Source organism: Aspergillus ochraceoroseus (genome assembly GCF_002846915.1).
Source record: "Aspergillus ochraceoroseus IBT 24754 chromosome Unknown P175scaffold_8, whole genome shotgun sequence".
NCBI classification, from domain to species: domain Eukaryota; kingdom Fungi; phylum Ascomycota; class Eurotiomycetes; order Eurotiales; family Aspergillaceae; genus Aspergillus; species Aspergillus ochraceoroseus.
In genome coordinates this window covers 1,005,222-1,030,517 of record NW_024468483.1, presented here as the reverse complement: position 1 = coordinate 1,030,517, position 25,296 = coordinate 1,005,222, and the positions used below count along the sequence as shown (strand labels likewise).

The 25,296-nt window shown below is 49.7% G+C and overlaps 8 protein-coding genes across 8 annotated transcripts; 3 read left to right on the top strand and 5 right to left on the bottom strand.

Annotated features, from left to right (window-relative positions):
* Positions 1-461: 461 nt before the first annotated feature.
* Positions 462-3,940, bottom strand: P175DRAFT_0535190 (Rho family guanine nucleotide exchange factor CDC24; the record flags this gene model as incomplete). Its single annotated transcript, XM_040900203.1, has 5 exons — positions 462-1,861; positions 1,922-2,111; positions 2,266-2,481; positions 2,648-2,896; positions 2,969-3,940. The coding sequence occupies 5 exons, from the start codon at positions 3,938-3,940 to the stop codon at positions 462-464; spliced, it is 3,027 nt and encodes a 1,008-aa protein (XP_040749668.1).
* Positions 3,941-5,796: 1,856 nt separating this feature from the next.
* On the top strand, positions 5,797-8,476 carry P175DRAFT_0495665 (F-box and WD domain protein; the record flags this gene model as incomplete). Its single annotated transcript, XM_040896088.1, has 2 exons — positions 5,797-6,028; positions 6,108-8,476. The coding sequence occupies 2 exons, from the start codon at positions 5,797-5,799 to the stop codon at positions 8,474-8,476; spliced, it is 2,601 nt and encodes an 866-aa protein (XP_040749667.1).
* Positions 8,477-9,570: 1,094 nt separating this feature from the next.
* P175DRAFT_0535188 (uncharacterized protein) lies at positions 9,571-11,124 on the bottom strand (the record flags this gene model as incomplete). Its single annotated transcript, XM_040900202.1, has 1 exon — positions 9,571-11,124. One exon carries the CDS (start codon positions 11,122-11,124, stop codon positions 9,571-9,573), a length of 1,554 nt encoding a protein of 517 aa, XP_040749666.1.
* A 132-nt stretch (positions 11,125-11,256) lies between these two features.
* On the bottom strand, positions 11,257-14,672 carry P175DRAFT_0551961 (involucrin repeat protein; the record flags this gene model as incomplete). The annotated part of the gene is made up of 4 exons (XM_040900449.1): positions 11,257-11,805; positions 11,863-14,069; positions 14,109-14,418; positions 14,508-14,672. The coding sequence occupies 4 exons, from the start codon at positions 14,670-14,672 to the stop codon at positions 11,695-11,697; spliced, it is 2,793 nt and encodes a 930-aa protein (XP_040749665.1). The 3' UTR covers positions 11,257-11,694.
* A 1,485-nt stretch (positions 14,673-16,157) lies between these two features.
* Positions 16,158-17,873, top strand: P175DRAFT_0511703 (putative cell surface receptor/MFS transporter (FLVCR); the record flags this gene model as incomplete). The annotated part of the gene is made up of 5 exons (XM_040898608.1): positions 16,158-16,292; positions 16,388-16,500; positions 16,652-17,003; positions 17,080-17,827; positions 17,848-17,873. 5 exons carry the CDS (start codon positions 16,158-16,160, stop codon positions 17,871-17,873), a joined length of 1,374 nt encoding a protein of 457 aa, XP_040749664.1.
* Positions 17,874-18,484: 611 nt separating this feature from the next.
* On the bottom strand, positions 18,485-19,305 carry P175DRAFT_0535185 (cytochrome b-c1 complex subunit 6 family protein; the record flags this gene model as incomplete). Its single annotated transcript, XM_040900201.1, has 3 exons — positions 18,485-18,549; positions 18,639-18,761; positions 19,020-19,305. 3 exons carry the CDS (start codon positions 19,303-19,305, stop codon positions 18,485-18,487), a joined length of 474 nt encoding a protein of 157 aa, XP_040749663.1.
* A 513-nt stretch (positions 19,306-19,818) lies between these two features.
* P175DRAFT_0535184 (uncharacterized protein) lies at positions 19,819-20,794 on the bottom strand (the record flags this gene model as incomplete). The annotated part of the gene is made up of 3 exons (XM_040900200.1): positions 19,819-20,334; positions 20,415-20,586; positions 20,784-20,794. The coding sequence occupies 3 exons, from the start codon at positions 20,792-20,794 to the stop codon at positions 19,819-19,821; spliced, it is 699 nt and encodes a 232-aa protein (XP_040749662.1).
* Positions 20,795-22,440: 1,646 nt separating this feature from the next.
* Positions 22,441-24,874, top strand: P175DRAFT_0444344 (putative glycerol-3-phosphate acyltransferase Sct1; the record flags this gene model as incomplete). Its single annotated transcript, XM_040894225.1, has 4 exons — positions 22,441-22,611; positions 22,692-23,289; positions 23,353-23,621; positions 23,675-24,874. The coding sequence occupies 4 exons, from the start codon at positions 22,441-22,443 to the stop codon at positions 24,872-24,874; spliced, it is 2,238 nt and encodes a 745-aa protein (XP_040749661.1).
* Positions 24,875-25,296: the final 422 nt, after the last annotated feature.

Sequence of the window (25,296 nt, the reverse complement as noted above, 5' to 3'; positions counted from 1 at the left end):
TATACATACATCATGCAGTCATGGTCCGTGGACATGGAAGATGGCGGGAAACAAACGACGGGGAGGTGGGGGAATGAAACAAAAACCAACATCATCATAAGCATATCTCCTTGAGGCAGATAAAAGAGAGAGAGGGGGGGGGGGAATGGTAAGCAAGGGAAATTTCAAGTCAAATCACTCCTTGTGTAAAATGCAGTCAGCAAAACCACAAAGCACCCCTCCCTTTCTTTCTCTCCCGAGTTCTGAGAATCAAATACACGGCTCTAGGCCAGTCTCAAGCCAATCCAGTTGGAAATGAGTGCAAGTATAAACCAGGAGACCACGGTGACTAAGCCTGTCTCTTTTTATCTTGTCCAGCTCATTGAAATACTTTCGGGAGAGAACATGCATCAAAGATTGAGGAGAAGGGGAAGGAAGGAAGGAAGGAAGGAAGATAGGGATTATCGGACCAAGGTGACAATCTAATTCTCAACTGCTTGACAGTAAAGTTGAATTTCACCCACTTGACCTCGCGAGAGCATCTCCCGGTGCTGCTCTCGCCACTCCATGAACGCCAGCTGAACAGCCTCGTCGCTATCAATGGTCACAAAGTCTCCATCCTCATCGCGGTAACGCAACCGGACTGATTTGCTACCAATTGAGCGGTTGGTAAATCGAGCAAGTTTAGCATCAACCCGGTCAGTTAGCGATCGGAACATGATATTGCTGGAAATAACCAGCGTTACGTAGTTCTCATCGAAGTTCACCTTGGCCTTGAGTTGGGTAGGCATGACAGGTTCCTCATCGGGTTCATGGCTTAATGGCGAAGTTGGTTGGTCTGGAGCTGATCCGTTTGGTCGGCCTTCGGAATACTGAGGCTCATTGAAGTGAGTGGAAGGCATTTGCCGCGGTTCATGGTGCAGTTGCGAGTTGGGAATGTGGTTCCCTGAGCGGATTGGGAGGTTGTTGTTGGTAGGAGAATTGTTCTGGCTGCGGTTGACTGGTGCTTTCATGTTGGCCATGTGGGTAGGAATGGGGGGGACCGGCACGTTATCGATAGTCTGCATAGTGTGTGCACCCATATACCGACGAGATTCAGGGTTATGATGATGGATGTCAGGGCTACTTGCGGAGCGCATCCTCTGCGCGGTGCCATTCGTTTGGCCATGAGCAGACAAGGGAGGCAAAGAAGGGCGCTGGGCACCTCGCCCATTGGGTGCGCCGTTGAAATAAGGATTTGAACCGGGGCCATCCCTTGATGTTGCGCGAGACAATGCAGGAGCCGTATATCTATTACTGTCCTCACTCCATGTGGTGGATGGGGTGAGTTGGCGATTATTATAAGAATAGGCAGCTGATTGAGAACTGGAGCGGGTTGAGGGCGTTTCGGCGACGGGGGAAAAATAAGAGTTTGCATTTCTCTCTGCGGGTGACATGCTCCCACCGGGGAACTGATTGGGGAACTGGGTATGCACTGATAGACTTGGGTCGGGCATTCCAGGAAAGCGAGGAGGTCGGCCAGATGATAGAGGGGGGCCAGAACTACCGCTTCCTCCTGTCGCAGAGCGGGTGCGAAGACTCGTGCTCGATGCATTTCGACTCATTGGAAACTCCGAGAAGAAACCAGCTTCCTTGGTAGCTTGCTCTTCGGCATCATACTCCTGCTGGTACGGGTTGGGAATGTTGGTCATCGACCTCATGTATGTAAATTCGGTTTCAGATGTGCCAGTATTCCGAGCGCTGCGTTGCTCGGCCTGAATCTCCCGCTGGTTGTTGATGTCCTTGTACCATTTGCGCATGATGTCCTCATTTTGATAACGGATAACAAAGTTGTCTACCACTCCAGGATCCCCTTTCCAGATGATTTGGATGCGGTAAGAACCTTTGATAATAGTAGTTAGAAATAGCGCACCAGCACGACCATGGATTTGTTTGTTCATACCTGGTTTCTGCAACCAAACGATATCCGTCACATTTGCCATATAGATGCGACCTTTGAGCTGGAGCTTGGCTTTACCCCTTGAAGTAGTGGTTGGTTTATCTTTGCTGCCCACGATCAATTTTGTTTTCTGTTTGTTTGGATTGATGTCCTTGCAACACAGGAGAATTCGTTCGAATAGATAAATGTGGTACTAGATTCACGAAAGGGGAAAATCCCAAGTTAGCAGCATGTTTTGACTCATATTCCGCTTTCCATTTAGCAATATCACTTCATCAGAAAAGGCTGGGAAAGTAAGGCAACAGAACAGGACTTGGAGCGTAGAATGTCAGGGCACATTATTGCACCTGCGACTTTGGACTGATCCAAGCTGCCTCGGGGATAGGAATCAAGTGGGGAGCAGCATCATTTGCACTCAAAACTCCAAGTGAGGGATGCGGGGTGGGGTGCGCCCAAAAAGAATTGGCAAGGACTCCTGGTTGACTAGGAGCGTCTGGGAGCAAACCATCCAGGATTTGGGGCGAGAGGAACATGTAAACTTTCCAAACCAAGGAGGGCTTCTGCTAGGGCATTCTGAGCAGTGGAACAGCTCATGTAAGAACCGAACCGCCTTTGCCAGATCCGGTGCGGGATGAATGAGATTCGCAGGGCCCAAAAAAATCTTCACAATAATGGGATGAGGGAAAAAAAAAAAAAAAAAAAAAAAAAAAAAAAAAAGGGGGTACGAACCTCTCTTTCTGAATCCTTGCCATTATCGCCCTTAATAACTGTAAATGTGCCGAAACGAAGCAGTTCACCAAAGGTGTCGATCCTCAAGGCTTTCCAGTCATCGACGCGTTCATCAAGCTCTCTAAATGCCGTTGCAAGGTGTTCCTTATCGATTGCATTATTCGCAGAGTCTAGAACAGACTGAATGACATCGATGGCGCGAGTGAGGTCGGCTTGAAGGTCCGGGTCTTCAATTTGTTTGCGGAGTTCCTACCCCAGGATAGTCAGTCAACTAGAAAGCTCGCGCAGGAACGTTCCTTCCGGTTAGCTAGGGAAACTCACCGAAAGCATCAGAGGGTATTTTGTTAGACGCTGAAACGGTTTGACAAAGAAACCGTTGAGGGTAGCGGGTTGCGCCACCATCTGTTGTAGATCAAGAGAGCGCGGGGCACCTCGGATCTTCTCCCATTCCTTCATGCAGGTTGCGTCGCAGCGCATCTGGTTTGCAATAAACGGCTCGTACTGTCGGAAAGCTTCTTCGTGCTGGATGAAAACCTCACCCCAGTTTTGTTTCTCCTCCGGCAAAGCATAGTGTTGTTCGATACGAATGAGAAAGCGCTGGGCGAAATCCAGGATATTGTTCAAGTTCAAGAAGATTTGATGGCTAGCATCACCTGTGAGAGCCCCGGTCTCCTCCAACTCCTTCTTGAGCGCTTGTAGATTTTGAAGATGATGCGCGTAGTCGCGCTCCGTCTCCAGCAATTCCTTCAGGATATGTTCTCGTTTCGTCAGTTTCACCGTGCCTTTCTCGGGTGCGGCGGTTGTCACGTCAGGTCTTATCAGCTGTCCCTGCATCTCCAGGATGTCCAACACCCGATTCACCATCTTAATCACCTTGGTAAAGCCGATCGTGTTCTCGCCATAAAGGTCGGTGATGAGGAAACAGTCCTGCTGCGGAAAGGCTAATTCCTGCAGGGCGGCCTGGAGGAATTTGAAGGTGGCGGCTTTGGGGCGTCTGTTCTCAGGGACTTTCGCGGTATCAATTTCGAGGATCTCGCTGGGGCAGGAGGCGTTGTAGATGGCCAACAAGGGGTACCCATTCCGCAGATAATTCCACAGGGAGGCGACGGGATCGGTATTTCCCAGCGTGCTATCCTCCTCTTCCATCTCTTTCAGGTAGGGCTCGAAATTCGGGACCTGCGCGAGTCGATTTTTGAGGTTGACGCAGCTCTGATAGATCGACTCACCGCCGCGACGGTTGATAATGTTGTCCTCGGCGATAGGACCGCCGTTCAGGCCAGCGGTGTCGGCCATCCTGACGTCCACCGACTGGGGCCTGTGGGGGGAGGGGAAAGGAGAACCCGAAAGGGAGGACAATCGAAACTGGAGGGGAAATCAGGGGGAGGGATCAAATCTGCACAGCAGATCGAAGAGGACGGGGAGAAGAGACCAGGCAGTGGAAGCGACAAGCGGAGGAGGTTGCCCAAGAGTCAAGTCTGTCGAGCATGGAATCACTGAAGAACGCGAGAGGCCAGTGGACCGATGCGGGATGGATGGGCACAAGCGAGCAGCTAAGAAGGGGCAGTGGAGATAGCGGTCGGCGATAGTCGTGGTAGTTCACTGGTAGGTAGTTGGTTGAGGTGGACTAGCTGAGTCAAACCGCGAGCTGTGGTTGCTTCCCGTGTTTTTTTTTTTTTGTGTTTTGACTTGGGCCTCTCTTTCTTTGGCTTTCTTTCTTTCTTTCTTAACTGTCTTTTTTTTTGTTTCCCGTCGGGCGGTTCAAGTTCAACAACCCAGCATAGGAATGTATGTATAAATAATGGTATGGGTTCACGGTGAAATTCCTTCGATACGGAATTTGGAATTCAAAGTCGATGTAGTATTTTATTTCCCAAGATAATTCTCCGACCCTTGCTGGGAAAACAAGCCTCCCTCCCAAGAATGGATATAATTTGGGAGGGATCCAGAACACTGAAGAAAAAAAAAAAAAGGGTGGATGTGTGGGGTTTGCCGCTGCAACCAGCGTACGGGAACCCTGGGATTAAGATAGTAAGTAGTACTCCGTAGCTCGTATACTTGGGAGAGGAGTAAGAAGAATAACAAGAAGAGGAAGAGATAATGATAGAAGAAGGGAAGGAAGAGAAGAAGAAGAAGAAGATGAAGAGGATGATGATAAGTTATGAAGAAGAGAAGAAGAAAAAGTTCCAAAGGAGTAAAAGAAACAAAGATTGAAGCCAACCTGAATTTCCAGGCAACGCTTTAGGATATGGTCCTGTTACCAGATTTGGAGATGGTCGAGAGAGAGAGGGCTGGGGATCAGGGGTAATTATTCTATCTATATCTATATCTATATCTATATACTCTATTCCTTTTTCTACTTTGAAAACGGGGGCTCAGTAACCGCCCTGGGTGCAAAAAGAAGTCATTCGATTTCAAGATATTGGATGCTGCACTGGTCACTTCTCACACACCAAGTGTTTGAGATTCGAATTAGTTCCTCCTCCTGAACTCTGTCCCGTCCCCTGCTCCGAACAGATTTCAGAGTGTCAAGAGAGGTTATATTATCCCCCTCTCCTGTCCCTAGATTGGTGGTACCCATGAAGCTAATCAGCCACCACAGGCAGTCTTCACAGTGTCACCCCCTAAGAATTCCCTACGAGACGCTGCTTGAACCTTAAATGATCCATGATCGGGGACAAAAAACGAAATTTCTAAAATCCCAGTGCACAGATTATATAGATCTGTTCCTGTTCCTGTTCCTGTTCCGAGTTCGAGCTCATACTCCGTACTTGGTGACTCGTAGTCTACGTAGGTAGTAGTAGGAGTAGTAGTAAAAAGTAATTCGCTGACGTTCCTTACAACCGCTTCGCCCAACTTCCACGCCTCATCATAACATTGGACTTCTCCTTCTCCTCCTTGGCTTTTGTTATTGTTTCACATGTTCTATATCTCGCATACAGTCCGACCATCCAGCGCTCGAACGAATACATGTTCTCTGCCTTATTTTACTCGCCGTGTTGTCGAACTAACAACGTCCCCCAAGGCGAACGAAAGGCTTCGCGAACCTCCGCACCGCCTTAGGCAGAGGCCAGGTCTACATCCTTTGCATTGGCATTCAACGGAATTTATTCCAGAGAGAGAGAAACCAGCAGTTTTCGAGCGGAGACTTCATGGCGAAAGAGACTTCGGAATCCTCGATCCCCCTCCGTCTCCTTCAACTCCACGCCTCCGATTTCTCGCCCAGCCTCACCGCCTCCTCTTTATCGACTCCCTTCAAGCTGGACGAGGGTTACTCGGATGATACTCGGAGTCAGCCTGATAAGGAGCTCCTGAGTGGTACTCCAGACGATGTGATGTCGCTTCCTGACTGGCTTCTTGCTCATAGTGAAGCGGACCGAGCTGGTGAGTAGCTCCCTCAGAGCCAGTCGCGTGCTGCCCTTAACCGCCAGGTTCTCGATTTATTCCTGATATTTCGCTTTAGAGCTCGCGTATAGTCTTTTACGTACGTTGCGCACCTCCACCCTCGCCACAGTCGTGGACCGATTGTCGCCTCTTCTACACATGGACCCTGTCCTTAAACTCCCCCCCGAGATCACCTCCGAGATCTTTTCCTACCTCGACCCACAGACCCTCTTAACCGCGTCACTTGCATCCCGCGCTTGGCGAAGCCGTATATTTGATTCTCGTCTCTGGAGGGACCTTTATATCGGGGAAGGCTGGCGGGTTGATATCGATGCGATCCATGCATTCGAACGGGAACAATCCGCGTTGTCGTCCCCCCAGTCCCGTAAATCGCGATCAAGACACGCAGATACAGATATCGGTGAGCCCAAACACAAGAAGCGCGTCCCTCTCGGTTGGTTGGACTCGCGGGCGACGGCTTCAGAGGAGAATGGCTCCACTACGCGGGAGAACGGAGAAAGACCTCGAGAGGCGGACCGAGAAGGGGACCATGTAATGAATGATGCCGCGGATGATCGAAGCGCACTTTTCTCCCGGGCACAGGAACTCGGGAAAAGACGCGAGTCCCAGGCCGGGATTAGTCCCCCGAAGTCCTTGCCACAAGCCTTGTCAACACATCCGAAATCCTCTCTTCTGATTCGCATGGCAAATGGGTCCGTCAAGGTCAACTGGCCACACCTCTTCAGACAACGTCGCCGGTTAGAAGATAATTGGACCAAGGGCAAATTCACAAACTTCCAACTTCCACACCCGGCGCATATGGAAGAGGCTCATAGGGAGTGCGTCTATGCAATCCAATTTATTGGGAAGTGGCTGGTGAGTGGAAGCCGAGATCGAACCGTCCGCGTCTGGGATCTGGAGACGAAGAGACTGTGGTACAGACCTCTTGTTGGCCACACGAAGTCGGTGTTGTGCCTCCAGTTCGACCCAAGTCCCTCTGAAGATATCATCGTATCTGGAAGCAGCGACAAGAATGTTATCGTATGGAGATTTTCTACAGGGGAAAAGATTCACGAGATTGCTCCTGCTCACGATGATTCTGTTCTGAATCTCAGATTCGACCACCGGTATCTCGTAACTTGCTCCAAGGACAAACTCATCAAAATCTGGAGCCGACGCGATTTATCACCACTCGATCAGGACTACCCGAGCGTCCACCAGGGGTCTGGGGTCACATATCCGTCATATATAGTCGACACAAGCGAGATCCCCTCCCCTGTTCTGGAAGCCGAGATTGCCAAGCATCATCTCCGTACCCTTGCACCCTTCACTCTCCTAATGACCCTAGACGGACATACAGCGGCTGTCAATGCTATCCAGATGAACGAGGACGAGATTGTCTCCGCCTCAGGCGACCGACTGATCAAGATTTGGAATGTTCGAACCGGTACATGTAAAAAGACCCTTATGGGCCATGAGAAAGGCATCGCGTGCGTTCAGTTCGACAACCAGCGGATTGTCAGTGGAAGTAACGACGACACTGTTCGAATCTTCGACCACATTTCGGGTGCCGAGGTGGCTTGTCTACATGGACATGGCAATTTAGTCAGAACTGTCCAAGCGGGGTTTGGTGATCCCCCAGGGGCGGAAGAAGCTCTAAGGCTAGAAGCACTAGCAGTAGATAGGGAATTCTTGAACGCCCATACCTCTGGCCACGCGGTTGATCTCAGCGCCGCAGCCATGAGACGAGCAGGCTACCGACAGAACACCGCGGGATCGAAACACCCACGAGACATCAGGGCAATAGGTGCGCACATTCCACCAGGAGGCGGCGGCAGCAAGTGGGCAAGGATTGTCTCTGGCTCCTACGATGAGTCTATTATTATCTGGAAGAAGGATAGAGAAGGCCAATGGGTCGTCAGCCAGAGGCTGCGACAGGCTGATGCTGCGGTCACTGCCACGCATAATTCCTATCTAAGTAGTTCCGCACGCACCAGCTCTTCTCGAGGCAATGCATTTTCCCAGCAAGCCGCTCAAGCCGCACAAGCATCATCGTCGTCGTCGTCGCCGTCGCCGCCTGCAAACAGCAACCCACAAGCCTCAAGCAGCCGGTTGACTTCCCAGCAACAGCAAGGGAGTTCTGGCAGAGCTGCACAACAAGGACCTCCTTCATCATCGAACGCCGCCCTCCCTCAAGGCCAGCACCTCCCTAATCGCCCACCTCCTAACGGCACTGCCGTCCCCAACCTGATGGCCAACTACTACGCTAATTCCCGCGCCAGACCGAACGTCCCACCCGCCCAACCCCCAACATCTAGGATTTTCAAAATCCAATTCGATGCCCGCAAAATCATCTGTGCTAGCCAGGATCCTCGAATTGTCGGCTGGGATTTCGTCGGAGATGATGAGGATCTCAACGAAGCATGTCAATTTTTCACAGGTCTATAAATAACCTACTCCTGGCCTCCTTTTTTTTTTTTTTTTTTTTTTTTTTTTTTTTTTTTTTCTCACCTCCCTCCCCTTACTATTCATTTCATTCTTCCCTTCTCTTCTTTTCCCTCTTCTATTCCCTCTTCTATTCTACTTTCAGGATAATGCTCCCTCCCTCCTCCTTCACGCCCTTCATGAACCACCAACTCACATCCCAGCCATATTGCCATTCATGTCTATCATTATCACATCATCAGCATCTCATCATTGCATAATATTACTATAACCTTGCTTTACCCTTTAGTTCTGGAGCATGCTAATATTTTGCACTTCCACATGCCCTATAGGAGCGTTGTCAATGGCCTTTTTTTTTTTTTTTTTTTTTTTTTCAAAGAACATTGATTGATTGATTGATTGCATTGTATTAGTTTGCTCACATACACACTCTCACACACAGAGAGAGAAAAGGATTTGTTGTTTGTTTTTTTTTTTTTTTTTCAGGTATCAAGTCATTAAGCTATTAAGCCACTGATTCATTCACATTCATTTGTTCAAGTTTTATCTCATTCATGAGTTGGTTTGATCTTTTTTGCTTTTTTCAATTCTAGAGGATAAATACCTCCCTTCTTTAACTTCTTTCCGGAGATTTTTAGGCATTGGAGCCATAGCATGGTGTCTTGTCTTGTTTGGTTCTTTGCTTATCAGAAATGAGAAATGACCACCTTTTGATTACTGTTTTCTAATATCTAAATTACTATATAGAATGATACTGATTGCTAGTATTTGCTTTTTGTTTTTCATTGGAGAAATGACTCTAATAATAATAATAATAATACATAACTAGGGCAGGGGAGCCAGTTTGCGTGCTTCCTTAGTAGAACAAAGTTCTCCTTTTTGGGACAACATTTTTAGGTTGTTTGAATTACCAAACTGAGTCTCGTTATATGTATTTTTTTTGACGATAGAATATGCCTCAAGACTAGGAGGCGAGGCTGGGGGAACCGTGAAACCCCCCCCCCCCCACCGGAAAGTAGGGGGTATAAATAACCAAAAGGATACCAGGAGCCAAAGAAACCAAGACAGACTCCCCCAAGCAGAGGGGGAAAAAAAAATCATGCCTCTGTAGGTCGGGGTTGATCTTGGGCTTCAGCACTGGGCCGAGATGGTTGTGCGCGAACTGGAACCCAACCATGAGCAGTTACGTAGGTATCGTGAGACGACGTATTGGAGTACATCGGATCTTCCGGGGTGTCTCTGATCCCACAGCAAAGAATAGAGTCGGCTATTTTTAAGCACTGTAACACAAATTCTGACCCGTTGTGCACTCTGTTCGGCTGGTTCGGCGTAGTAATCGGAGTGAGGGATTGCGTTGGTGCAAGGAAACATCCAGATAGGCTGGTATTGTCAGCATGCATTGCCTCCTGTCCGGTTATGTGGCTGGGTGTCCCTTCGGGTACGTCAGAAGCACAGGTGTGGTAAGAATCAGCTCTAAGAATAGGCGTGGGTGAGCTAACCACGGCATCGCGTCGAACTAAGGTTGGACGAGGCATTGCTGGTGACGGTCCTGGCGTTCCCGGGGGATACGTCCCAGGTATTGCGTCAGAACTGGATACATCAACGGGACCAAACGGGGGATGTTGGTTGCTCTGCTGTTCCATGGCGTATGTTTTTCTAGAAAGCCCAGAGTTGTCTTCTGCATCAGCCCCATCATACTGAGCCACAGAGAGATTTCTCCGATGGAATGGATGATCGTGGATTCTTCTTGAAGCATTCGTGCCGTGACCACTCTGACGATAAGGGAAGCGTCCTAAGACGGCAGTACCATCTTCTGCCCGGGCTGGGAGGCATACTTGTCGATTATTTGGGGCAGAAGGATTGGTCGAAGGAATACCGAAAAGTCTTCGTAGTAACTCCCCATATGACACTGGCCTCGACTCTTGAGCGCGTTGTTTGCGCGAGGCGGAGTTTGAGCCTGCGGGAACATTTTGTAGGTTGTTCCCGCGACGGGTCGAAGACTGAACCGGAAATTGGGAGGCATACGACAAAGCTTCCTGCGTGCCAAAGGACGGGAGACCCGGAGGAGTGGGTGATCGTATCGGAGGAGGATATCTCGGAAGCGTTGGACTCATAGGCGATTTGATCTTCTGGGGCCATTTGGGCGGCCTCGAAATGTCATCCGCATCATTCAGGCTTACCACCTTGCGAGGTTGGTCGTCTTCCGCAAGGACGTGTGGTTGTGAGAGTGCTGTGGGCAAAGATCCTCCGATCCCCTCGCCGGTAATGGACTGTGGGAAACCGTGTGATAGAAAATGCGTACGGGGATTGCCCATCTGGCCCATATTTCGCCTGGTTCTGTTCCTTTGCGGTTGAGGGAAATTACCCGTGATATCAGAGGAGAGAGAAAAGAACATGGCGACATTTGCTGCTACCCTGCTGTCCAGACTATCGCGCATCGCACTTCCAGCGGGTGGGATGAGGTCGTTGCTAGAGGTAGCTCGAAGCGCGTTGAAGAATGAACTGTCATTACTCGAACTGGTGTCGAAGGATCCTGGCCTTGCACTTAGTGAACTGCGTTCCATTAGAACTTGCTCGATATTAGGACATTCTTGCTGGTTGCATGGGATGGTGTCATCATCGGCCGAGCAAGCTTTTCTGGGGACAGCCATGCTGAGAAACAGGCAGAGACCGTTGGGGATTCGACTAACGTGGGGGATCCTGAACAGAGAGACTTGATGAATGCACAGTAGTGTGAAATGAATTAAGGAAGATATTTGCCATTTTCTAAGCAGGCATGATGATGTTCCATTGCACTTTCCCAAATTGAGTCGTCTCTCAAAGAACCAAGAGAGGGCGGACGCACTGCTAGCAGAAAGAACATGGGCAGGCAGGTAATAAATGAATAAAAAAAAGAAGAGCAGGTCTAGAAAGCATCATAGATACACCCAAGCGCTGATACAAACAATCATGATAGAAGAAAGAAAATTATGGTACACGATTTTCGAAATCGATATGTGCAGACCCGGACAAGAATAGCGAGATGGGAAAGTCTCTGGCCCCAACTGAGGAGGGAGAATTAGGAAACAAACCTGAATATATACGGAGAATGGGATATTGATTGACATGGAACCGAAATTGGGTGGCCGAAAGACAACCCAGAACGGAGAAAGCAAGTATGGAATAAGAGAGAAGCGAAGAAAATAGAATATAAAAAAAGGTGCAGTGGTGAGAGATCGTGATCATAAAGCCGTGACGGTCTGGCCGAGGCCGGATTTGCCGTTCAAATTCGCGTGCTCTTTTTTCAAATTCCGGATTATGGTCTCGAGTCTGCGGCGTTCTTCTTGTTCCGCCTGTTGTCTTGAATTAGCGTTGCCTCGTAATGGCGGGATCCAGAGCGATCAACGTACCTTGAGAATCTTCATATTTTCTGCACGGGTATCCCGCATCATTTTTTTGAACTCATTCTTGAGTACCATCGTGGACGTTGTCTCGTAGGGGCCATCTCGGCCCATGGACGAGGCACTACTGTGAAGGCCCATCCAGCTGATCCGCTCTTCGTTGAGCTGGGTCTCGAGGTACTCGCAGCGATCACGCATCCCGTCAATGATACTTTCGAACCTTTCGCGCTCTTTCTCGAACTCAATACTGGCCTTGGTCATGGCTTCGTAATCATCAACCGTTTCACGTAACTCCTTTTCCAGGGTTTCGACCCGATTCTGGGCATCTCCACCGCCTGGTTTTCCAGCCTTGAGGGCAGCCAGTTCTAGAGCCATTTCGATGTTTCTAGTGTTTAATTCGTCGAACTCCCTTTGAAGGGCCGGGTTGGCCGCTGCTTCCGCGGCCCTTTGCGCACGAGTGCCGTAAGCACCATCAAGCTCAGCCTTGACCATGGTGAGCTCGGTCTGTACCCTAACGACCTCGCCTTCAAGATGGGTCAGCTCTACCTGTAGCCTAGAGGCGTTCTCCTCAGCTGCGCTACGTGCTTCATCCACTTCTTTGAGTTGTGACTCCATATTAGTTCGGAGTTGGGTGATCGTGGCTTCCAGCCTGGAAACTTCACTCTCAGCTTGGATACGCATGTCGCTTGCTTCCTTCACCCGAGAATCGGCATCGTTACGGACATGATGGATGGTCTCCTCCAGCTGCTCGACCTGACGTTCGGCACTTTCCCGGGACCCTGCCGAGTCCTGGAACTGGCCGATTACAGCCTGTAGGCGTGCGACTTCGTCCTCTGCTTGTGACCGGCCTGTGGTAAGTTCCTCTGCATGATTTTTGTGGTCGGAGCGTAACTGCTCAAGCACAGACTCCAAACGAGCGGCCTCGCCTTCTGCTTGTGACCGTGCGGTGGTGAGTTCCTCCGTATGGTTTTCGTGATCGGACTGTAGCTGCTCAAGCATGGACTCCAAGCGAGCAACCTCGCCTTCTGCTTGTGACCGTGCGGTGGTGAGTTCCTCAGTATTGCTTTTGTGGTCGGAGCGTAACTGCTCAAGCACAGACTCCAAACGAGCAACCTCGCCTTCTGCATGGACACGGGTCTCGTGATGCTCATCTCGTTCATGCTGGAGTCCTTCCATGATATTCTGTAGGCGTTCCAGTTCAGCCTCCGCATGAGCACGAGCGTCTTTGTCAGGTTCAGCAAGATCCTTGCTGGTCTGGGTCTGGTGATCTGCCAAGTCCCGTCGAACATCTTCTAGTTCTTGCATAGACAGGTCCAGGTCCTCTCTTGATTGTTGGCCTTGGCGTTCGGAGAGTTCGAGCTCTTTACGAACGTGGGCTAGCTGTTCGATCAAGTCGGCAATATGGGCATCTCTTTCGGCATCTGACTTGGAGTTGAGCTCCCGTTGCTGCTGAATTTGAGTGGTCAGAATGCTCTTTTGGTCCAGCAGCTTTTCAATCTGCTCGTGGAGGCCACTGATCCCCGTATTAAGATATGAAAGCCGTTCAGTGAGATCACTCGAGGGGCCTGGAAGCTGAGGCAGAGTTCGCGAGCGAGGAAGGCCGGGGTTTTCCATGATGCTGAGTAATTGCGCACTCATCTCCTTGATCTGCTCCGCCGACTCGTCGTCCAGGCCTCGACCATGGGACTCACCGCCGCCCCGGGGCTGCGAGGCTAACAGGCTCAGCCCGTTTTCAATATATGTCAGATGAGCTTCTACCATTGCCGATGGATTGATCGGGGCGCCGTTGTCGGGAGGCTGGGGGACCTGGCTGTATTCCTTGTCCGGGCGGGAGTGTACTATCATATCGCGCATTCTAGCACTCAAATACTCCAGTTTCCTTTCTGCATTCTGATTCATTGTATCTGGGCCCATTCCGTTGGATACGGGGCCTCGCTCTCCGTAGCCTCCCAGATCCTCGAGATGATCTGACGTTTTGTACAAGCTTCGATCATCAAAATCATCCATGGTATTGTTGCTGGAGAGACTTTCGGGGGTGTGGGGGATTCCGTTCTTCGGGTTCTTCTTCAGACCTTTGTGTGTCAATTGCAGGACCCCAGCGGTGTGTTCAAGTAATCTCCGTTGGGTCTCTTGCACCTTGCGCTCGAGATTCCAGATTTCCATTGCCAACTCTTCGCATTTTCGGTTACTCAGTGCGAGTTCCTCCTCCGTCTTGTCTAGGGCCGCAGCATTCCGGCTCAGCACATTTCTGCGACCCCGATTGGGATTGGGAGAGCCGCTTGCCTCAAAGTCGTCACTGGTTCTTGGGCTTCTGTGGTTGTGGAGTCGGCTGAGCGACATGGCGGCATCACGGAGTTTCAGTTCTAGCGCGAGTTTTCGTTTGGCGGTATTGGTCCGACTGGATAGAACTCGATAATCCCTTTTCAAGCCTTCAACTTCTTCAAGCGAGAGAATTTCGTAGTTCAAACTATCGCCCATGGCGGTCTCCGTGAGTAAATACATGGCTACCGGGTCATTGGGGTTGAGCGGCGGGACGGAATGGTGCGGATGTGTGGTCAAATTCAACTAGAAATGTCAAAAGCCAAACACATGGAAATTAGGTTGCGTTCCTGAACTATAAATTCATGCGAAAAAAGGAGCGGCGGGAGACATACCGCACTGTACTGGGATTTCCCCGCATTATGAGTATCGAGAGCATTGCGGTAGCCATCCAGGAGAACCTTGGTTGGAGGCGGTTGGGGAACCCCGAACGAAGTTGTAGAAAAATGCCTGGGGTCGCCATAAGACGACAGGCTAGAGCGGAGATCCAGACCGTTCATTGTGAGGGGGGGGGACAAGAAAAATAACAACGAGAAGGCCCAGAAATCAAGCAATCAGGTATGCAAGGCCGATGAGAAACCTGATTTACCAGGCAACATACATTCTTGGGATTCGGGGTCTACCGCCAGGGGGGAGGAAGGTAGAAATTCTCGGGATCGCAGAGAGAATGTGGGATGTTGGATAAAAGGAACGAACGAGAGGATGAAGAGGAGAGTGAAGGTAGAGAGAGAGAGAGAGAGGTTGTAGAAGGAAAGGAGAAGAGAGGAGAGAAGATGGAGGAAGAAGAAGAAGAAGAAGAAGAAGAAGTTCAACCAGTAGGAAAAGAAAGGGAGAGAAACGAGAGCCTGAGGATTCGGAGATCACGAGAAAGAAAGAGCCTGGATCTGCAACCAGTCTCCAAAAAAAAAAAACAAAGGAAAATAGCAAGATGAAGGTTGATCAAGGGAAATTTAACCTAAAGGTAAGAAAAGAAAGAAAGTAAATCATTCATTGTTTTCTTTCTTGGTTTTCCTCCCCTTGTTTTTATGCGTGGCTTATTTTCCTTCCAAGGCTGTCTTGAAGCTTTTGTTCGTTCCCATCCCCATCCACGTTCACTACACCATAACTACTCCGCACATCTATCTACAAATATTGTCTGTCTTTCTTCTTATTTCAGAGATCCAAAGCTGACAGATTGACAGACTGACAGGGGAAGAAAAAAAAAAAAAAGTCACGATGATCGATATCCATGGTTGCGGAGAACGAGATTGGCGCTAGGTTCTCTCCCCCCGGGTTGACCAGTGAGATTGGAGTCTTAATACACCCAGTCTACATCTCAAACAATGGACAGAACCTCCATGGTATCTGACTCGTCTTTGACTCGGGAATTCTCTTGAAATCTGGCTCCCAGACCCAGCGTTCTTCTTCGATACCGATACCCACTTCCCACTTCTTTAATCTCATCCCCTACCCAACTTCTTTACATACCACACTTACTGGACGACATGACATTCCTTCTCCTCCCTATCTAGATTCCCGCGTGGTAATAAAGATCTGACATGCAGTTCTATTCTAGGGGAAGTAAGTATGGTATATTTGAGAACAAAAGGTTGTGGTGTAACTGGATGGACTCGCCCTCAGTTCTCCACAAATTACGAATGGGCTCTCGGAATCCGGAAATGGCAAATGATACTCAAAGCGAAATGCGGAGACTGAAAAGCCCTTGTCCTTGAGAAAGTCTCTCGCATGTCAAGCATCTGATCAATGTAACCATGACAGGCCTCGGGTCACAGAGTGTGTCTTATGCTCATGAATTTAACCTAATGCCCTCCACTAATTCAACACTTCCAATCAGACGGGATGTGCCCCCGGTCTAGTAGTACTTGACTGTCTCCTCACGAGCGAGACAAAATATCGTTGGAAGTATTTATCATGCCAGCAATAACCCCCTCTTCTTTCTCCCTCTTCATTCTTCCTCGTCAACTGTCCAAAGACCATCCGTCACCATGGTCTCCAAGCACTCTGACCTCCCTTCTGCTCCTGTCGAGTTGTCTCCCTCGGGACCGGTCTACAAGGTCTACAAACGGCGGTTTTGGGGTTTAGCGCAGCTGGTGCTGTTGAATATCATCGTGAGCTGGGACGTATGTGGTCCTCCCGTTTACATAGATCTCTCTCTCTCTCTCTCCAAGTACCTATCAAGTAAACCCAGACTAATGGCTCCCTCACCGTTTCGTAGTGGTTGACCTTCTCCGCCGTCTCAACAACAGCATCACAATACTTTGGAGTGTCTGAGAATGCCATTAATTGGACGAGCATAGGCTATCTCTTCGCCTTCTGTGTCGCTAGTCCGTGAGTATTCTTCCTCCTCTATCTGTGGTCATTTCGCCCCGCGAGCCCAACATTGCCCATCCGCTCTATATACCTCGTTATAGTCCATATCATCCAGGATGGGAACGAAAGTAGCTAGCAGTTGCTGATCCGCTCCCCGGAATCTGAATAGTGTTGTGATGTTCACTCTCAACAAAGGCGGTCCCAAACCGGCCATCATGGTCACTTCCTCTCTCCTGCTGGTGGGCAACTGGGTCCGTTACGCAGGGACCAAGGCGCAGGGAGGTGGCATGTTCGGAGTCGTCATGTTCGGTCAGGTCCTGATCGGCCTGGCACAGCCGTTCTGTCTCACTGCTCCAACCCGGTACAGTGACCTGTGGTTCTCGGACCAGGGACGAACCAGTGCAACGGCCGTAGCGACTCTCGCTAACCCACTGGGAGCTGCGCTGGGACAATTGATCAATTCGTTCTGGGCGAGCGAGCCATCGCAGATTCCCGACCTGGTCTTGTGGATCGCAGTAATGGTAGGGGTTTCTTTTTTTTTTTTTCCCTTTTTCTACAATTCTATTTCCAGGAAACTAAACAGAAAGGGGGTGAAAGGCAACTATCGCATCCATTCCCTCATTCTTCATCCCCTCCCACCCGCCAACCCCCGCCAGCGCCTCCTCCCTAACCAGCAAACCCCCGCTCCTCCCAGCCCTAACGCAAATGCTCCAAACGCCCGAGTTCTGGCTCATCCTCACCCCCTTCGGCGTGTACGTCGGCTTCTTCAACAGCGTCTCCTCCCTGCTCACCCAGATCCTCTCCCCCTACGGCTTCAGCGAAACCCAGGCCGGAATCGCCGGCGGCATCCTCATCATCGTCGGCCTGCTCTCCTCGGCGATTCTCTCCCCGTTCATCGACCGCTCCAAACACTACCTGGGCACCATTCGCGTCCTCGTCCCCTTGGTCGGGATCGCCTACATCGCCCTGGTTTTCGCCCCCTCCAGCCCCGCGGGCATCGCGCCCTCCTATGTCATCTGCGCCCTGCTCGGGGCTTCCTCGTTCGCCCTCCTCCCCGTCGTCCTCGAGTACCTCGTGGAAATCACCTATCCCTTTTCCCCCGAGATCGGGACCACCATGTGCTGGGCCCTGGGCCAGTTCCTTGGCGCCGTCTTTGTTCTTGTCCAGGATGCCTTGAAGGCCTCGGCGTCGGGTGATCCGCCCCAGAATATGCGCCACGCTTTGGTGTTCTCTGCCGTTGTTGCTTGTGTCGCGGCCCCGTTTCCCCTGTGCATTGGGTTGTTTGGGAGGCGTGTCTCGCGGCGGAGGTTGGATGTGGATCGGGGCTTGGATTTGGATGGTCAGAGTCAGCTTGCGGTCGTGCAGGTTGTGCGCAAGTGTTGATTGATTGATTATAGATATACCCACTTGTCTTTCCTTGCTTTTGTTGTTTCTCTCTCTCTCTCTCTCTCTCTCTCTCTCTCTTCATGTTGGTTGCACTGATCTGTATACAAGTCATGTACATATGAGATCCATGCTGAAATCATTGAATCCCCAGCTCATTTCGTCTGTCTTACCTACTTGTCTGGTATACACAAACATAATAAATGACGCAATCTAGAGAAAAGTAGTATTTATCTTAAAACACAAGGAGATATAAAAAAAAAGCACAGTTCAAACAGTCGGAGACCAGCTATCTGTACATACACATTGAAGGAGCCAGCACCACCCCATCCTTCAATCCCTTCACCTTTCTAACGCAAAGCCGACAAACAAAATGGTACAGTATCCCAATCCCAGGCGAGATTCTCAAGATTCCTTCCCATTTCCATGTCGGAACCGAGAAAAAAAATTGTCTTTCTTTGTATACATTTCAGCCATCGCAATATTTTGATCTTGTTCCCTTCCACTTTTTTGCTCCTGAATTCATTCCAGGTCATTTCACAGGTAACACGGGTGTGGACATTAGTTCCGTGTTGGAAGAAGAAGTCGTGGTCGGGGATGATTGTCAGGGACGACTCGTTTATTTGAGAGCCTTCCAGAGCTTGGGAGCAGCACACTGGGTAGCACAGTGGGAGAGGTGGAAGACTATATTTGGAGACATGTCAGTCATTCAAATCGATCAGGAGAACCGATGCAAGTTTCCAGCTTGGCTCAATTGAAGGAAGGAAACATACACTCCTCAACGCAGTCCTCCTTGACACCCTTGTAGTCGGGGTCCTCCTGCTGCTGAGTTACACGCTCAACGCACTCATCGAAGTGGTGCTTGTAAGGGGCGCACTGAGATGAGTTGGCACATTCTATCATTTGAAAACGTCAGTCAACCGTCAATCTAAACTTGAATTTAGACGTTCTAAAATTTTCTGCACTTCAATGGCAAAAAAAACCCCCCCAATTGTTGATATAAGCACAGAACAGAACCATGACAGATATTGCCGAATCGCGCAATCCGCAATCTCAACCCCCCCCCCAAAAAGGTTTCCACAAGAAGTAGGAAAGTAGTTGAAAAAAGGGGGAGGAATTAGTAGGGGCAAAAAAAAAAAAAAAAGGTAGCTTACCCTCCTCAAGCTGGGGCTTGATATCCTCAGGCTCCTCCTCCTCTTCCTCCTCCTCTTCTTCCTCTTCCTCTTCAGCCTCCTCTTCCTCAGAGGTCTCCTCGGGAGTCTCCTCGGCAGATTCCTCGCTCTGCTCAGTGGCCTCCTCGCTAGGAGTCTCCTCGGCCTTCACCTCGGGTTCGGCCTCCTGGCTGGTAGTCTGCTCAACGGTTTCGGCGGGAGCCTCGGCCTGGGCCTCAGGGAAGCCCCAGGAAGAGATAACGTCGGAGAAAAAATCGGTGAGACCCATCTTGAATCGGACTTGGAGTAGTCAATTGATGAGACGGGAGGGGGAGGGTGGGCGGGATGGACTGGAGTAACGAGCGAGGTCGATGGGAGGTTTGGCGGTTTTGACGAAGCTTTGGCTGTTCTCTGGCCGTCCAAGGAAAATCGGAACACCCCGGCCGCCGGCGAATGTTCAATTATCGCACACGTGATTGGCCGGCATCGAGTCCGCCGCCGGAATTTACCAGTGTAGTCACTACTAACGAATTCTTAATTCATTCGATCTTGCAAAAGAGTACCGTTATTCCATTTCTATCCATGTTCATTATTTGTAATAGTCGAAGAAAAAAAAAAGGTGGGGGGGGGGGGACAACTGAGTAAAAGGAAATGTGAGAATTGCCCACGGTGCCGCTAAATGTACATTACAGGGGGATTGGGAATTTCTCAGATGCAAAAGGACGCTGAAGCGTGTGGTGTGAGGAGGGCGCATGTCTAATAGTCTTTATTCCGCATTTCAAGCCACGATGACATTCACATTTCAGTTTGCTTGACGTAGCCTTGCTTCGAGTTCATTAGCAACGCTCTGCTGCTGGACCTCCTCATAACCTGGAGGTGGCCCCATAGGTTCGGCGCCAGTTTCTGGAACACCTTGAGCATCTCTTGGAGGATCTCTCTGGCTGCTATTGTGAGTACTTGCACTTGCGCCGCTCTGGGGACCAGGGTAAGCCGGCAGTTCATCCAAGTGGACATTGGTCATATCGACATTTCGGGGCCCCCGCCCGGTTTCTCGGGATATCTCAACTGCATGCTGGAGGCGTTCTTTAATGCGCTCGAATTGATTGTGAAATTCAAAGGCCCCTCCTTCTTTGAAAGTCACTTTCAGCTGCACTGCAGCCAACGACGGGGGAATCCCACCCCCGGCTACGGGCTGGACTAAAGCGATCCATGCATTCGGACCGAAAAAGGGGGAAGAAACGTGAGAATCGTGAATGTTGAGAAGTGGCGCTGAGAATGATTCTAGGTCTTTGGACGTCTGAGCAGGGATGTATACAACCTGAGTGCTAGCATGTTAACCCAAAACTCTGTATCCAAAAAAAAAAAAAAAAACCGGGCGAAAGGAAAGAGGTGCATTACCCGCTGAGACGTAAGATAGACTCGTCCAGTACTGCTTTGAAGCGATAATGAATCTCTACCAGTGTACGAAGGCAGGGGTTGCAAGGCGAAACTGGTACGAGGAGGCGATGTATAAATCAATTGTTCATTGGGAAGACGAACAAAGGTGTCGCGCTCATGGAGCATCACCCAACTATTTCACCAATTAGAAAACGGTAAAGATTAAAAGGCCCTCCTTAGTCGTAAGAAAATGACGAGGGTATTGATGGTTTTGTTTTCGACCCTCGATGGCTAAACTGTATCATCAAAGTGGCGCCATGCCAGAGGGTCCAACGGAATCAACCACAGCGAGGCGGATGATAAGTAGGGAAGTGGGGATCATCCACATACTTAATCGACATCTTTTTATAATGGAATAGTAAAGCTTTTTGGCGGGATATCGAGGCGAGCGACGTAAGATGTTCGTGAAAGGAGAAGAGATGAGAGATGTTGGGGGGGGGGGGGGACAAAAAGAAAGAATAATGTCTAAGGTGGAACGGGTGTCAAATATGTTCTAACTTGGATGATTTTGACCCCCAACCTGATCTTCCCACGTTCAAGGTGCCCGAAAGCACTGAGCTCTGAACACGAGAAAAATGCCGTCCAAAAAGAAGACCCCTCCTCCGAGATGCCGTGTTTCCAACGGCAGTCACATGACCTTTCTGCACTCCTATGCGCTCGCCTCTTTTCTTGAGGTTATTCGAGCCTGCGGGATTCATACGATACTAAAGATTTAAGGGTTCGTAGAATACTTTCAGCGTTGTTCAATATCTCTGGTAATGGGTTTTAGAAGCGTGAGTTCCTCCAGCTCTCGGGTCTTGGGAGGTATCTAGGACTACTACGTAGATGCCAGGTAAGTTCAGGATAGCAAAAACCGCCATCTAAGAGCCGTATACCTACTCTATAGTAGTAAGGACAATCTTGGTAAATAAAATCAATGCTTTTGTCTGTCTACATAACTGGGCAGGATTCCTTCCAGGTCTTGGATTCGGTGGTGATATCCCTGTTATGGAGACTGCCACACGTACGGAGTCTACTGGAGTGAAATAGGAATTCTGGTAGAAGGGTTTGGATAAGGATTTTTGATCGTTTATTGTTCTTTGCAGTAGTCAACTTCCTTTGCATCTACTACGGAGTAAATGTCAATGACAACCTAATTATAGATGCGACGATGGATGGAAGCTGGAATAGTGGCCAATGACGAAAGGCATCATATCATATCATATCATTAGGTGTCATACCGTAGGTCTAGATTCCGGAAGTTTCTGGTATCGATCAGAAGGAATAGGTAGTTCATGCTCTTCTCAACCAACATTGGGCTTTGGTCCCTCTAGCATTTCCCCCTCCCATTGACTTTCAGAATCACAATGAGGAATGATATTCCGTAGCATGAACAGAATACCAACAGATTACCAGACGTAGAGGATATAATACAGAGCTACTGCAAGCTGTGTGCCACTGTGCATTGTGCAATATCAGGGATATTTATGATCGCGCGGATCCGGGTGATACAGACCGTACAGTAATATTACAACTTGACCCCACCAACCAAAAAATACCTCCCAGAACATCCGGAAGTCTTGGTACGTATCACTGAATCCTGCGACTCCCAACACTAACCATTTTTTTTTTATCACATGCACTCCGGTTCTTCTTCCCTGCAACTTTGTTGAGGCCAACTACAACTAGCATCTATAGCTCTCGCGAACAAAACACACACGAGACTTAGATAGCTTTTTCATCCTTATATGATACAGCTGACATAGAGCTGTTCGCAGCCACAGGATATGTTCCCTCATCCTTCTGGGTCCACGCGTGCTCCTTCTAATTCTACGGCATAAAATCCCCTTCCACCACAACGTGACTAGATAAGCTTGGTTTTTGCTGCCGCCTGAGCACCAAGTGGCTCATCTTGACTGCTTCTCATTCTACCTCCAAACCCCGCGAAGCCTCCCTTGTTTGAGAGGCTTTTGTTCCTTTTTCTTTCTCCTTCACCTGCTTTGACGTCATGGCAAATAAACCCTACATTCCGCCCCTAATCGGGTGGTTATACGATCTTGTTCTCTGGTCATTCTCGGTCCTCGTGGACCTGTTCTTTAGGGAGGTTCATCCGCGTGGCTCATGGAAGATTCCTCGAAGGGGCCCGATGATTATCGTGGCAGCTCCTCATGCCAACCAGGTACCGTACCTTCGAATGTTTCTAGTTCTGCCTTTTGTCTTGCAAACATACTGACGATGAATCAATCTACTGTCGTGTAGTTTGTCGATTCCTTAATCCTGATGCGTGTTATGCGCAGTGAGGCGCACCGACGGGTCTCATGGCTGATCGCGGACAAATCCTTCCAGCGCAAGTTTATCGGGCTGTTGGCAAGAGGCATCGGAACTGTGCCCGTGGCTAGAGCGATGGATAATATGAAGCCTGGGCAAGGTACAATTTATCTCCCGGATCCTGTGAACCAGCCTACGCTGGTGCGGGGTGTGGGGACCAACTTCGAAGGCCCCGGCTTTGAAAAGGATGGCACAATCGCGCTGCCAACTATCAACGGAACATCACACAGTGCAGCTATTGGCGAAATCCATGGTCCGGAGGAGTTGATCCTGAGGAAACCCTTCAGAGCCAAGGATGCGCTCTTTCAGTTAACCGGTCGCACGGATATCACGGACGATGGAAAATTCACCGGAGATGCATCTGACAGGGACTCTGCAGATTTTAAAGGCTCCAAATTTAAAGTGTCGCGGCACGTGGACCAAACCGGGGTTTATGAAGCCGTGTTTGCGAGACTTAATGCGGGCGGCTGTGTCGGTATTTTCCCTGAAGGAGGAAGTCATGACCGTCCAAACTTGCTGCCCTTGAAAGGTACTCCCCCCCCCCCCCCCCGTCTCTGAATGTGGCAATATCAGCTAACCAGTTCAATCTCAGCCGGTGTGGCTCTAATGGCTCTCGGTACCTTGGCGGATAACCCGGATTGCGGGTTAAAGATTGTACCCTGTGGAATGAACTATTTCCACGCTCACAAATTCCGCTCTCGCGCAGTGATCGAGTTTGGAACCCCCCTGGAGGTCCCCAGAGAACTAGTCGATCAATTTAAAAATGGAGAAAGAAGAGAGTCCGTCAGTGCGCTTTTAGACATGATATATCAGAGTCTTATGGCTGTCACCGTGACTAGCCCTGATTATGAGACATTGATGGTTCGTGCCTTGCTTTCCGTTTTGTGGTGTGTGCCAGCACTAATGAAAGTTAGGTTATTCAAGCGGCACGCCGTCTATACAACAACAAGGGAAAGAAGCTTCCACTGCCAATGGTGGTTGAGCTAAATCGCCGACTGGTCAAGGGATACACGCATTTCAAGGACGACCCACGGATCGTCGACCTGAGGAACTCTATCGTAGACTACAACAAACAACTGCGCCTGCTAGGAATCCGTGATCACCAGGTCGACTATGCAAAATTCTCTTTCATCCAAGTGATTGCGACATTGATCTATCGTCTGGGTAAATTGGCGCTCCTCGCGATCGGAACACTACCCGGTCTCCTCCTTTTCACCCCCGTCTTTATTACGACCAAACTTATCTCGATCAAAAAGTCGCGGGAGGCTTTGGCTGCGTCGACGGTTAAGCTTCAAGCACGCGATGTGATGGCCACTTGGAAGCTCCTCGTCGCCCTGGCCTTTGCTCCTGCTCTGTACGCCTTTTATACTACAGCATTTACCTTCTGGGCCTACCGTAACCGGATCAACGGCATTGTCCCCGAGAGTGTGCCACTGTGGTCGCTGGTGCCCATCGGAATGGTCTTATTCCCAACCGTTACTTTTGCAGCCCTCCGCATCGGTGAGGTTGGTATGGATATTGTGAAGTCGCTGCGACCCCTTTTGCTGTCGCTCAACCCTTCCTCGGCGAACTCGTTGGTGAAACTTCGCATGCGGCGCGCTGCGCTCGCCAAGCAGGTCACCGACACCATCAATACACTGGGCCCCGAGCTGTTTCCAGATTTTGATGCTGCAAGAGTGGTTACCGATCCTTTCCGCGAAATCAACCGACATGCTCCCAAGTTGGAAAATGAACACCCTCCAACAGTTGAGATCAGGATGGCTAGCACAGCGGACATTGGGGAGGGATCTTCCACCCAGGAACCTCTTCCGCGTAACGAATCCTTCCATAATCTTGCCAACATTGGGTTCTTCTCGACCCGACCCCCCAGTCGCAGCCGGAGCCATAGCCGCAGTAGCTCTTTCGGGGGGCGGCCTGGTACCTCGGGGCAGCAACTGAGACCTCTAAGTCAGCTCAACTCGAAAGAGGGCTTCGAAGAAGTCAGTTCCAAGATCCGGGACGCTATGCGTGAACGGGGAGAACGGCGGCGGCGGCGAAGTGAAGACGGCAGCTGGGATATGGCCAGCTCCGGACCTGGAACACCGCATAGCGAGGAGATCCGCAAGGATATCTAAAACAAAAACTAAAAAAAGTTATATATATATATATATTTATTTTTTTTTCATTCTGCCATGAATAATCACATCGGAGGATATCCCTGAATTTCATGACAGCGGCGGTGTTTGGCGTTGTGATTTCTGGTGTATCTGTATCAGCATGTACCTAAGTTAGTATCTACCTAGGTAGTTTAGTAGTAAATGCGACCAAGATTGTCCTTGATCATGACAAGGAGTAGCAGATTAAGAATAGAAAGAGACAGAGATAGCTAGATTCACCAGTGGTTTCTGCTACCTGGAAGAGAAGAAGAGAGAGAGAGAAGAGAAGAAGAACCTCGGACTGTCCAAGTTGTCTCTCTTACTTTTACAAAGTACACGTGCGCCGGACTGGCCGATGAGATCCACTGCATTTTTCTAAATCGATCATTAACTACTCTGTA